Source organism: Colossoma macropomum, unplaced genomic scaffold (genome assembly GCF_904425465.1).
Source record: "Colossoma macropomum unplaced genomic scaffold, Colossoma_macropomum, whole genome shotgun sequence".
Classification (NCBI taxonomy): domain Eukaryota; kingdom Metazoa; phylum Chordata; class Actinopteri; order Characiformes; family Serrasalmidae; genus Colossoma; species Colossoma macropomum.
In genome coordinates this window covers 6,564,113-6,577,825 of record NW_023494797.1, presented here as the reverse complement: position 1 = coordinate 6,577,825, position 13,713 = coordinate 6,564,113, and the positions used below count along the sequence as shown (strand labels likewise).

The following is a 13,713-nucleotide window of genomic DNA, read 5'->3' as shown; positions in this document are numbered from 1 at the left end:
CGGTTCCTTAATCGTATTTCTTGACCTTAATGCGATCTAAGAAATCAGAGTATGCTGTTTACATGACCACTTGAAGAATCAGATAACTGACGGAACCTAATAATGATTAGATTATTAAGTAAATGCGCTCATAGTAACATAAACAATGATCTACCAAAACTATGACCAGCTGATCAGCTGTCCCAATTGTGAGCAGGAAACCTTAGATCTTCTATACCATCACTGAAGGAGAATTTGATTCTTATTGTCTATCATCCACCTTTACCAAATCTGATCACACAATGTTCACGCTTGCCCCACAAACAGGCAAAAACTGACATTGCCTAAACTTACTAACTCCATTGGACTGCTGACTCAGTGTAGGAAAGTAAATGATAGCTTAGTATGACAGAATAGATGTGTGTACGGATGGGTCAGTCTGTATGGACACTGTCAGTTGCAAATCATGACTATTAGAGCTAGGCCTTCAGTTTAGGCCTTAAATATCAAAACTCCAAAAAAAAAAACCAACCGAAAAACTGATATTGCTAATTTTCTCATAGTATGCTAGCACTAAGCTAACACTGGTGCACATGAACATTTTTGATGCAATATATTAAACATAGACATTTAAAGCAATTTGAAACTTGCAGCAGATTTTACAGTACATCGTCGCTGTCCACAAAAAAGAGGAGAAGGAAAAAATGGTCTTCAATTCTGACACAGGTTAATGTAATGAGACTTTTTTCTTATACTTTTGTACCATTTCTATTGGTCCATTCACCATGAAATTTTGACACAATGTAAAGGACAGCTGCTGAAAAAATGGAAATACATGTTTTTTTGTTTTTTTTGAGGGGGGTGTTTTTTTTTTAACAGCAACAATATGTACCTTGTATTTGGCAGTTTTACTGTGACTTTTTCATTGAACAGTCTGACATAAAGCTGCCAATGCTTTCCATTTTTCCAACAACTGACTGAAACCCATTGGTTAGGATGCCATCACTAATCACAATCAGTGATGCATATAGCACTTCCAGAAGGCCTAGAATGACTTTTTCATGAAATTAGTGCCACCAACTGAAAACCAAACTGTGATTGGCTGATTCCACTTGTCAGAGCTGAAGATGTTCACAAGCTGCTAGATCTTTACAATTTGCCCACAGCAAATATTGCTCAGTCAAGGATGGAGTCAATTTGTGTCTTTATCTGGACTGTTTGTGGACTTTAGATTCTCTTGTAACATAGTACAACTCTACTACATTAGGTTCTCTAAACTTGTGAAACCTCCCCATCCCGTCAGTGGCTCTCTGATTTCCTACAAATAGGAGGCACCATGTGCGGCTGGGACCCAGCTGTCAGAACCCCTTTCTATAAGCACCCCAGCCTTGTACACCATCAGTCAGGCTGCTGACATTTGTGGATGACACAACCATCTCATCTACAGTCTACAGGGGAGAGGTCATGATGTGTGCACAAAAACTTGCATCTCAACACACTCATGAAGTAGGATTTTGTACACAGCCTCCTGCCTCTCTTCTATCTTTGTAAGATTGAGGTAAGTTTTAAGTTTCAAGGTAAGAGTTGGTTCAGTTATTGTTGTATGTGTAGGGGTCAACTGGGGGGCAGGATGCAAAAGGATGCCGTCCACAAGCAAAAAAAAGCCCGCTTTTTCTGTATATATATATTATGTCACCTAAGATACATTATATTGCCAAAACTATTCACTCACCATCCAAATCATTGAATCCAGGTGTTCCAATCACTTCCATGGCCACAGGTGTATAAAACCAAGCACCTAGGCCTGCAGACTGCTTCTATAAACATTAGTGAAAGAATGGGTCGCTCTCAGGAGCTCAGTGAATTCCAGCGTGGTACTGTGATAGGATGCCACCTGTGCAACAAGTCCAGTCGTGAAATTTCCTCGCTACTAAATATTCCACAGTCAACTGTCAGTGGTACCTTAACAAAGTGGAAGCGATTGGGAATGACAGCAACTCAGCCACAAAGTGGTCAGCCACGTAAAATGACAGAGCGGGGTCAGCGGATGCTGAGGCGCATAGTGTGCAGAGGTCGCCAACTTTCTGCAGAGTCAATCGGTACAGACCTCCAAACTTCATGTAGGATGAATTAGAGTAAAGACTGCAAGCCAGGCCTTCTCGTCCAACATCAGTGTCTGACCTCACAAATGCGCTTCTGGAAGAACGGTCACAAATTCCCATTAACACACCTCTAAAACCTTGTGGAAAGCCTTCCCAGTAGAGTTGAAGCTGTTATAGCTGCAAAGGGTGGGCCAAGATCATATTAAACCCTATGGATTAAGAATGGGATGTCACTCAAGTTCATATGCGTGTGAAGGCAGACGAGCGAATACTTTCGGCAATATAGTGTATATGTTGTACATAGTCTAATTCCATTCATATTTGAGATTTAGACACTAAGTAACCTATGATGCATTAGGTGTTTGCATTCACTTGCACATAAACTTCTATTTATTTTTATGAAGTTTGGCGATGGTTAAGTTGGACTGGTCTTTGGTATCTAGAAATATTTTAGTGAAAAATCTAATTTACCCAGTTCTCCTTTCACTCCAAGTCAGATTTTGCACTTAGTTAGAGTTAGAAAGTTAATGTAGCATCACGCCAACTGCACGTCTACATCACACAGTTCACCGTAAAAAAGAAAACTCAATTTTAAATCAATCGGTCAACTTAAAAAAAGCTATGAAGTTGTTTCATAGCTTTAAGATGTCCTGTGTGTGTTTTTTTTACAGTTTTGGAAAATATTACAATATAACATAATATAATATAATATAATATAATATAACAAACAATTGACAGACTAGGTCTAATATAAAATGATTTTGTTGAAAATGTTGTTGCTGACAGATTGGTTGCAGTTGTATTTACGATATTTTCCAAACTAATTTACGAATGATAAGGGTAGGAAAGAAATGAAGGAGAAAGTAAGTCAGTTGGACTGTGAGTGGAAAACTAGTGATGATAAGTGTCATTCTGTCTAACACTGCTTAAACACCAGTGGGCTGCCTGGAAAAAAAGCCAGTGGGCCGTTCTTTGCCGTCCATGGGCCAGCAGTGGCCCTCTATCCTTTTGTCCTCAGGGCACATGGAGTTGTTCTTGTCAAACTTGCTTATGTTCTTTCTGACACTGTGTGACACACTGTTACCTACAGGAACAGACAAAATACAGGCCTCAAATGGTTGCTACTACTGTTTTTAGCTAATCAAAGTACTTTTGTTTTTAACGGTAAAAGAATGTCAGTGTCAGAAACCACATATGAAAGTCTACTGGAGATTACTTAACAACTCTACATCGTTTGAGGTGACTCTTCTCGCAGTTTACACAATGCTAATACTTCACTGCTAAGTCATCACTTTTTAAATTAGTTTTGTAGAGGAAGAGGAAAGTTGTATAAATTAGAATTTTCACCAAAATATAGCTTTATGAGGCTGGCTTGTTATGATTGTGTTTGATTGGCCTATGTTAATGTATGTTAATGATGCTTATGGCTGCATTCGTTTTTTCATGTCGGTATGTTATTGGTTGGTTATGTCACATTTGGGCTCTGTAAGTTGGCTGTGCTCACTTTTTTTATTTTTTTAATATGTTCATGAGATTCACTATGGTTGGTGTTCTGTCTTACGCAGATAGATGAAACAGTGCAGGGCAGCAGGCTGGCTTTAAAAACCAAAGGCAGGGGTCTAACTCTGGTCCCACCACACCTGGCAATTTACACATAAACTGAATTAGGTGTTTCTGAGCGAGGAATTCATCAAACCGTGCCACGTACCTTAGACCAGAGCTGCATCCAAAACCACATTCTACTATACTACACATACTACACTAATGATTGGATTATTTTTGACATACTGTTTAGTATGGTAGCATGCAGTTAGCAAAGACTCCTGGTCTAAGGAACATAGCTTTGAGCTTCTGACTTTCAGTAATGTTGCCACCTGCTGGACATGTGTGGATACCTACACAAGTTCTTGGGGCTTACCAACAGCAACATCCCTAAGTAGGACAGTAACATGTCCACACTTACAATTAAAGCTCAGCACAGTCAGTTCTTTTACTGTTTGCTCAGGAAGCTCAAGGTTTCTAAGTGCATCCTGACCCATTTCTGCTCTGCCATTATTGAGTGTCCTCACTATCTCCATCGCTGTTTCCAATCTCTTCAAGCCCAGGTTTCTGAAAGGGTCATTAGCTGCCAGCTCCCTCCATCAGGGCCGTGTACTTGTCCTTGTCCATCACAGAGACAGTTCAAGGCCAACGCGACCCACGCGTCACCTCCACAGGAGACCAGCTTCTCAACCACTGCCTCGAACTCACCCTTCTCCTCTTATACGTCTCATTGTCACAGTCTTAATCGCTAACTTTGATAATTTGCAAATTAAATTATACACAATTACATGCTGCTTCTTGTACTATTCTCAGTCTTCTTCACTATCCTTAGGCTTTTTAGGCTTAATCTTGTTCACTGCACCCTCACCTGAAAATCTCCACAGTTGTGATTTGGTCTGTGTTTTTAAGTTACATGCTGCTACAACCAATTTATATAGATTTATTTATTCACTACAGGGCCTTTTCTGTGCTAATTACTGTTAAAAGCCATCACAAAACAGTTACCCTGCAGACAAGTCATTCAAAATAATAGTACTTTTGTACCTTCCAATCCCCGCATGGTACAGGATGTATTTCATGTCAGTGAAATTTTGAATGAGCTGCATTTCTTTATTTGCACTACTGGAAATAGAGTGTCACCCAGCAATTCTTTCTGTTTTAAGCATTAACTGGTTATGTCTGAATGAATGAATGAATGTCTTTGCACTGTTTGCACACATTTTGTATCCGTCCATGCTGGCTGTCATGATCAACAGATTACTTGTACAATGCTTGACATGCCGGGCAATTAAATGTGCCTGATTCTGATTCTATGGTATGTAAACTGCAATGGTTATTTGTTTGAGATACACATCTGTCGAGTTATAAACCGACCACAAACATAAGAAAATACCAGACAATGGACAAAGAGCTCTATCCTTTTTCTAAAGTAGTTTTATTGCAGATTAGCATTATGGGGTTTGTCACAGCTGCAGAAACTATTAGGCAGGCATGGAAAATACTTGAGTAACGGTACTTCTTTTCTGTTCTCACAGTTGTATGCAACAGTTTGTGCAACTATGGTCAAATTACATATTTTGTTTTTTCTCCTTGTGAAAATATGTAAACATCCTCTACAGAGATCACAGTTCTGCACGTTGTAACACACAATAACGGTCAATTACCTAAATTTAGCACTGAAAAAAAAACAATGTAGCTTGAGCAAAACCTATGGTACATTAGTTTTTTTTCTATGTTAAACTCAGCAAATAAACAGACATCGTGTGCTAAAATTTACAGAAAACTGCAGTTCATTTAAGTTCATTTTTGTACCACTTGGAAAATCAGAAAAACACATCATTCTGACCAGGGGTGTTCAAACTTTTGCATACAACTAAAGTACTATTCGGTGGATCTGTACTTTACTCGTTTAGGATTGAAACTGAATACCTGCACTTTTTGTCAGTAGAAAAAGAAAGAAAAAATGTTTTAATTCTTACATTTTCATTTAGACTTTCAATGTACATGTTATAAATCTTAAAGGTCAGGATTTTTTTTTTCTTGCCAGGCAATAGAGCTGTTTTCAATAAAACATCCAACCGAATTCATATCAATAGAAACAAAACTGACCATAACTGTGCTAATTTGAGTTGGAACTAATTCAGCTGACAAAGAATACTTTAAATTTATTTGTTAAAACATTTACTTTTATATACACTTTAGTATGTTTAAAATAGACATTTTCTGACTTCAAGTACATTCAAGTACATATTTGGCTTCATAATTCCACTGAGTAAGATTTTGAGACCCATACTTTCAGTTACATAGTTTTTCTGCTCTTTATCCCTAACAAGATCCCAAGCCATGAATGAGGAAACAGCACATTTTTAAATTGTCTTTTTATTCAGATACTTAGGATTTCTCCCAACAAAGGACTGAGATACAGTCATCAAAACATGGTCTGTTATTTACATAAATACTCTAGCAAGAACAATGGGAGCATGTGTGTGTTTGTCAGGTGTTCTACAACAGAGTGAAGATGAAGGGGTGTTACTTTGCAGGTTTGTCTCCAGGCTCAAGTTTGGGTGCATCTTTGGGCTCCCTGTATGCAGGAAATGCCTCCCATGGGCTGTTCAGGTCAAACTTCCGAAACTCCTGTGCAAGCTCTACAGGCTCTGCCACCACCCGCTTCACCTCATCATCATAACGCACCTACAGGCACACAGACGCAGGACGTTCTTCACATGAAGTGCATGCAAATCTTATGATTATGTTATGCACATGTTGTCAAACAAATTAGCCAAGGCAACAACTGTCACTAGAGCATATTATAAAGAGTACTCATTAAAAGGCCCACAGCATAGAAGACAAAATTGTCCTCACTTTTTTTAAATAAACGAGTTTGATGTCATATGTTTAAAATTATTATTTTTGAAATGTACAATTTACATATGGAAACTAAACTGCAAAAACAACCCAGTTTGAATTCATCTTTCTTGCAATGTAACAAAAATGAACAGACTTACATATATGACCCTTTTCAGCCTACAGCAGTTTAGCACCAACCGTTAATAATGAAGTTAGAAAGAGGGTTTCAGCCTGGACTGCTTTATAAATAAGGCACAATACAGGGCATCCAATCAAAGCAGTGTTCATATATGTATCTTAGTTATAAAGACACAGCAATTAAAACCGCCTGTTTAATTCCAAGGGACAAAAATAAGTTGAAAAATAGTCATGTAGGAATAAATTATGACTTTTTGTACATAGGATATGAGCTCTTTTAAGATATTAAAGGAATACTCCAGCATGTGTCATCTTAATCTCTATCTGCTGCACCCAGGAGTAGACACTGCCTATTGCCCTGTGCCCCTGGCCACAACATTTCACATTTTGGCCACTAAAAGGCAAAGGCTTTTTGTATTCTTTTTCCTGCATTTAACATACCTGTTTGTTTAGACAGAAAAAAATGCATCAAATTATATTTTGTCAGAATTTCTTAACTGTAACCACTACTGTAACCCAATATGTAATATGATGGTGTGGTGGTCCCTCTGCTGAGCTGGACCCCCTGGCGTTATAGATGCTTTACTATTATCTAAAGTTTAGGTTGCACAACAATTATTAAAATAATGTACCATTATTTTAATAATTATTCTGAAATGAGAAATATTTCAGAATGATTTCAAACATGAAATCTCAGCATCTTTACCTCTACATATCCAGAAAGAGGAAAGTCTTTTCTGAATGGATGGCCTTCGAAACCATAATCCGTCAGGATTCGTCTCAGATCTGGATGATTTGCAAAGAAAACTCCAAACATGTCCCACACCTGAGAATCACAGTGAAGGCCACAAAATTAATATTTAAACTCTCTGTTGCACATATGGCAGCTGTTTCTTTAATATGTGATTTTGAAGACACATTTAAATGGGTGAAAGAGGAGGGATAACATACCTCTCTCTCATACCAGTTGGCCGCTTGATGGACAGGGACTGAGGAGTCGACAGGCGTCAGCTCATCTGTGTAGGTCTTTACTTTGATGCGAGAGTTGAACCTCAAGGACAACAGGTTGTACACAATCTAAAAAAAAAAACAAACAAAAAAAAAACACCATTTTGTTTAAGCACAACATGCTTACTACATTCTGTTAGATTAGCAATGCTGATTTGAAGGATAATGTGAATGGGGATAAGCATAACAGCACTCTCTTGTCTGCTTGCTATATTGTTTGATTAAAGCATCAATTGTTTAACATTTCAGCTGAATTTTGATGGCTGTCACTGAACATCTCGTCTGCAGACATTTGACTTCAAATATCCATGATCATATAACATAATCTTGTAACTCTTTGTAAAAGTCTGTACATAAATGTATGCATAAAAGGTCTATTAATTCACAACAACACAGAACCACCTAAAAACAGCAACTGCAGGTTAAATGAGAAAAACAGCCAAAGATTTCAACCACTGTGGTGTCATCTGCAAGACCATACAATCAACTTCACATGTGATAGCATAGAAATGCATAATATACTGCATTTTGGGACAAGCATTTATCATCTTCCGCGTTGGCAAGGAGTCTAATTTAAGTTTTATCAATACATCACTCCTAAGGTAACAAAGTACACTGTCTACAACCCCTTCACGATTAACCTACTGATCAGTCTCCTTCTATCTAGTCCTTTGTCAGAGGGCTGCAGCCTTGTCCATCTGTCAGTATGTCAGAGCAATTGAGTAATTCACACCTGTTGGCACACACAAGCTGTGTATTTATCTGGGACAGACATGCTACAATTATCATCATGGTATTGGTGAAAATTAAATATCAATACCATGTGATACTGTTGGCCAACCAATAAATTGGTGGAACTATTGCTTCCATATAAAAAAAAGAAACCTACATCAAAAAAACATTGTCACCATAACGTCTTGAAATAAAAGCAGAAGCTTTCAGTCAATAGTCTCAAAAAGTCAAGAAGATTTTATTCGATAAGTCTTAAAAAGTGAGAAAATTTTAAATTTCCCAACTTCCTCTTAAGTGTTCTGACCTCAAAACGGTTTTGCCTAGTGGGCACATCCACCGCCGTGAGGTCGACCATGTTGCGGAATTGGGCATTGGTGTGGTCCCGAAGGAAGGTCAGCACAGGAACAACACCTTCTGGGTGGATCATAACTTCCAGCTCGTTGTAGCAGGTAACCTGAGGACACATGCTTCAGATGTTATTTGAACAAACAGGTAGGAACCATTTTCACAATCTTGAACTTATCTACTATAGACATTAGTACAGAACATAGGAATTAATGCTAGTATACTTTTGCATGTTGCACTAAGTGGGCAAAACAATGAGACAGTTAAATTGATCAGAGGATTTTACCTGAACTTGATGCACATATTTAGGAAGAATCTCAGCAATATATTCCCCAAACTGGGACAGCTGGTTGTGAGTGACTGCATCCCTGGGCCTAACCGTAGCTGTAAAAAGTGCATTAGATTCAATTAAAACCTAGTGCCCTGGAAACTAAGAACAATAATATCTGCATGATTAGGGATGTTAAAACTGCAATAAAACCAATTATTAAATGAACCTTTTCAATAAACAGGCAATAATTAACTGATAATTTGCACAATGATAATGCATATTTTAATTTCTTCTCTCTCTTACAGTTTTTAAAAGCTTGATTACTAATATAATAGAACTAGAATTCTGAACTAAAAAAATGAAATGCATCTAGACACCTTTAGTTTTTGAGATCATTTGTTTAAAAGAGTCAAATGGACTTTTTTCCAATTAGCAAACTTTTCTCCTTTTGAAAAAACTGTTTTTCTATGTACAATATTCCCTTAACACAGATCTTGAAATATTTCTAGGCTAGAAAGCCCACCAATACTCACGCCTTGTCTCAGTCGTTGTCGATTCAGACCGCTTCTGGACCAGTGCAGCACTCCGACTGGCAACTAGGACAAGGTGAGAGGAAATTGTTCCACCTTATTGACCATGCAACTTAGTAATAAATGCAAATAATTGTATTTTACATAGAATACATGGGTACTAACAACATTGACAACTTACAGAATTAACTTCATAACAAAAGAAGCAGCTCCATGAGACTTAGAAGAATGCAGCTGAACATGACAATCATGTCTGCTGCATTATAGCAACAAACTTTAAAAATGTCCATATAATGGAAAACCTAAATACACTCACTTCAATATGCTTTATTCACCTCACTGAAGTCTATATGCAGAAATATATGCCGCAAAAACAATTTTGAATTAATTGTGTTTGGTTGGTTGACCACGATGCCCATGTTGGCTAGCATCACACGAGTATTCCATTATGCCCTCTTGCACTCCCAGCCATGGCTGGCTGTGGCATCACCATGGATCGAACTGACAATCTCCTTATGATGGGGCCAACTCTTACACAACTGCACCACTCAGGATGATGCTGTCCATTCAATTTCAAGTTATAAGGATGGTACACATGTATTCTGAATGATATCCTGAATGGACGGCATGTAGCAGAAAAGCATATAATATTCAGCATGTCACTGGGTGATATATACAGCAATATAGCACAGATAAATCACTGACTTCATTGCTTACACAGATGTATAGGAGCTTTGTTTTTTCCATTGTTTCACAGGTGCAATCTTGTGGCCTATCTGAACTGCAGTTTCATATTTTCTCTATACCTGAGCTACACCATACTTTTTGGGCTGAATCAGGTGTGTTGGAAAAGGAAAAACATGATACTGTGCAGTGCATGTTCAAAATAGCCTTTTCCGTACTGCTGACCTACTGATCATGCCCAAAAGCAGTAAGCTGCAAGCAGTATGCATCCAAACATGAATTTCTCCAGTTCACCAAAGACACCTTGATAACGTAGTACTCTAGCAAAATATTCCAGTAAGTAGTCAGAGCTATCTTCATGACATACTGTCCTATAATGCAATGCAACAGCTGCTAAGTGACTGGAGGGCTAAGAAAATAAGGCAGGTCTTGGGATTAGACAAACTGGCACATGCTCTGATGTTAAGAGTCTAGTCACCATCCTGCCCTGTATTATTGTACATGGTACATGATGGTAATTTTGGCTACTATCTGGATATTGTACTGTATACCACTCTGAGGAGTAGCATACAGTACACAGTATATACTCCTGCACTTTGCAGCATACAGTACACAGAATGCTATTTAAAAACACATAGATATGTGTTGACACACGGTCAGAAAGCAGCAGCATTCAGTTCTGCAGTGCTGTTCAAATGTTTTTTTTTTCGTGATGTTAGTTAGCTAACGGCGATACAGAGACTCTGTGTTCAGCGTTCAAAGTCTGTTAATCTATATAGCCAATTATCATTAACAAATGATGACATTACATGACACAGGTTACAACACGTGCAATAGTTGTAGGGTGCTACGTACATTGTTAAAGACCAAGTATATTGGCAATAAGTGTATTTTGTGCTTGTGAAATGATTAGAATAGATGCAAATAAACATATATACAAAAATAAGTAAAAAGAAATTTCTTATTTTCAAAATAGTAGTTGTTACCAAAATAGAAGTATAAAGTTTGGTTCCAGATGTTTCCTGCACGCCTCTAGCCACTACATAGATCTGTTACATTCCATCAAAAGCACACCTGATTTAACATAATGAAATACTGATTAGCCACTACTAACAATACTTCACTTCCACTACTTATTCTGTTAACGATGTTCGATTTATTCAAATAATAGTGTTTATTAGTGTGAAAGAAAATAAACACAGCTCAAAATAAATAGTTTTTGAATCTAACTGCATCAGATGTCTACAATTTCTGCACAATACTTAACATATTACGAACTGAGCTAGAAAACGGTCTGTTTGATATGTAGCTAGTTTGTCACTCCCACAACTTTCATTTTTATTATGGGGAAATGTTGCAGATTTTTTGCAACATTTTTGCATGCACTTGCAATGGCTTGTGAGAAAATGCAAAATTACTGCAAAGAAATAATTACCTTTTTTAAATTTCATTTTAAAGGGAAGCTCCACTGATTTTTCAGAAATTCTGCATATAATTTCTTTAGGCTCGATTCCTGCATTATGCAGGGATTTCTGTGTTAAACACTTATTTTACAATGAATATAGATTAACAGACTTTGAACGCTGAACATAATGAGTCTCTGTATCGCTGTTAGCTAACTAAATAACATCACGAAAAAAAGAAACATTTGAACAGTCGATGTGAAATGGGAAAACTGTTTGTGATCCGACACACACACACACACACACACACACACAGAGAGAGGCTGAGCTCACTACAAATCAGCACTGCAGAACTGAACGCTGCTGCTTTCTGACCGTGTTTATCTCACTTGGCAGCAAATGTCGAGCTCGGTTTCTGAAATGCACCTGCTCCAACTTCCACATAACTAACAGGGGAAAAAAAACATTAAACAAAAGTCCATGTTCGGTGAGTGTATATTCCAATGAAAGACCCGTTTTAATCTGCCGTTCTTTCACCGAAGTCTGTTGTAGCGAACTTCACCGCTAACCGTTAGCCTCGGAGCTACGAGAAAGGTCACCAGCTCTGCACCAGCTCCAGAGCGGACAGCCGTCGACTAACCACACTCAGTCGGACACTGCTTAATAAAATATACTTTCATCATGCAGAGGCGTCGTCCTGTTTTGTTCACGGCTTACCGTTCAAGCTTCTACTAATGCCGCCGCGGACGAGCCTGACCAAGGAGGCCGCCATCTTCACTCAACCGATGGCGATCTTCTTCTCTTCACTCTCGGTCCCAACTGATTGAGGTGCTGAAGAGCTGATGTCGCCACCAGCAGGTCAAAACAGAAAACAGAGACGACGGTGAAACAAGTACACCGTTCAATGATTAAAAGCTTAGTTGTGTCTCTCTAACTTTCACTGATGTGTGGAAATTCACTCACCATCCTCTACAGAGTCATGTTCTTGTTCCCCAGCTTCTTGTTCGAATTCTCGTTCCACCTTAAATGGTGCAGCAGTTACATTCAGGCGTCTGAGTCTCGAGAATCTAACTGCTGCACCATTTAAGGTGGAACGGGAAAATTCGAACAAGAAGCTGGCCAATAGGAAGCCAACCTCAGCCAACCTCGTTCACCCATTCAAGTTCATACACTGTAACCCACAAATTGATGCACAATTTGTTGCACAATTGTCAGACGCCATTCATCACTGATCAGTTTCTGCGGTTGACCAGATATTAATTGGGGTGGTGAGTAAAGTCCAAAGTCAGTAAGAGACAAGTCTCCAGTCTTAAAGAACACCAAGCCCTGAGACACTTAAGTCGAGTCCTAAACAAAAACAAAGAGAAACAAACTAAATGTGTCTACACTAAAAGGTAATTCCACCAATTTTTTTTTTTTTTTTTTTAGAAAAAAATCTATACAATAAATCATTGTGATGTAAATAAAGTCATTCAGAGTGGTTTGATGGAGAAACTAAGAGTCAGAATTTTCACAGCAATGGTGAAGGAATCAGTTTAATGCTTGTTTAAAGCCTCAGAGCTCCCTCACTTGAAGTTATTACACAGAACGGTTATGAATATGTTCCCTGATTCCCCAAATATTATTTTACAATAGTTTAGATTTTAGCTTAAAACATGATTTTAAAATACATTCATGGCATAGAGGAACATACAGGGCATTACAAGGTAGAATAGTACCCCAATAAGCTCTTGTATTATTATTACTGTGGGAATTACTTATCTTTTATCATTATAAACATAACATTATAAAACTGAAAAGACATGAAGTTTCACTGGTCTATTTGGATAGTAAATAAGATGGCTAGACATTGCAAGACATGGGCTTATGCTATTAACACACATATAAAAATCAAGGGGCTTTATTCTGAAGACATTTTTTAGGGTTCATTTTGTTTGAAGGTGACACAGCAGGCGTTGAAAAAAACTTTATTTTATTTATCTGAGCCAAACCAGTCTGCAGTGTATAGAGTCACTGTAGAATGAAGATATTTTAAATATGGGAAATTGAATTGAATCCTGACCTCAGATTCAAATATCAAACCTGAAAATATCTGTATTACTCCTATATTCCACTCTGCATGCAAATGTATT

General features: G+C 38.0%; 1 protein-coding gene across 1 annotated transcript; it reads right to left on the bottom strand.

The window, feature by feature from the left end:
• Positions 1-5,984: 5,984 nt before the first annotated feature.
• ndufs3 (NADH:ubiquinone oxidoreductase core subunit S3) lies at positions 5,985-12,423 on the bottom strand. The gene is made up of 7 exons (XM_036584287.1): positions 12,299-12,423; positions 9,498-9,560; positions 8,980-9,077; positions 8,653-8,802; positions 7,560-7,685; positions 7,315-7,434; positions 5,985-6,314 (listed from the first exon to the last, which is right to left on the bottom strand). The coding sequence occupies exons 1-7, from the start codon at positions 12,351-12,353 to the stop codon at positions 6,153-6,155; spliced, it is 774 nt and encodes a 257-aa protein (XP_036440180.1). The 5' UTR covers positions 12,354-12,423; the 3' UTR covers positions 5,985-6,152.
• Between the last annotated feature and the right edge of the window lie 1,290 nt (positions 12,424-13,713).

Coding starts and splice junctions, on each gene's coding strand:
- ndufs3 (XM_036584287.1), bottom strand. CDS start 12,353: ATGGCGGCCTCCTTGGTCAGGCTCGTCCGCGGCGGCATTAGTAGAAGC. Junction 9,078..9,497: donor GACAACGACTGAGACAAGGC/GTGAGTATTGGT, acceptor CACTTTTTACAG/CTACGGTTAGGCCCAGGGAT. Junction 6,315..7,314: donor CTCTTTCTGGATATGTAGAG/GTAAAGATGCTG, acceptor GTGTGCCTGTAG/GTGCGTTATGATGATGAGGT.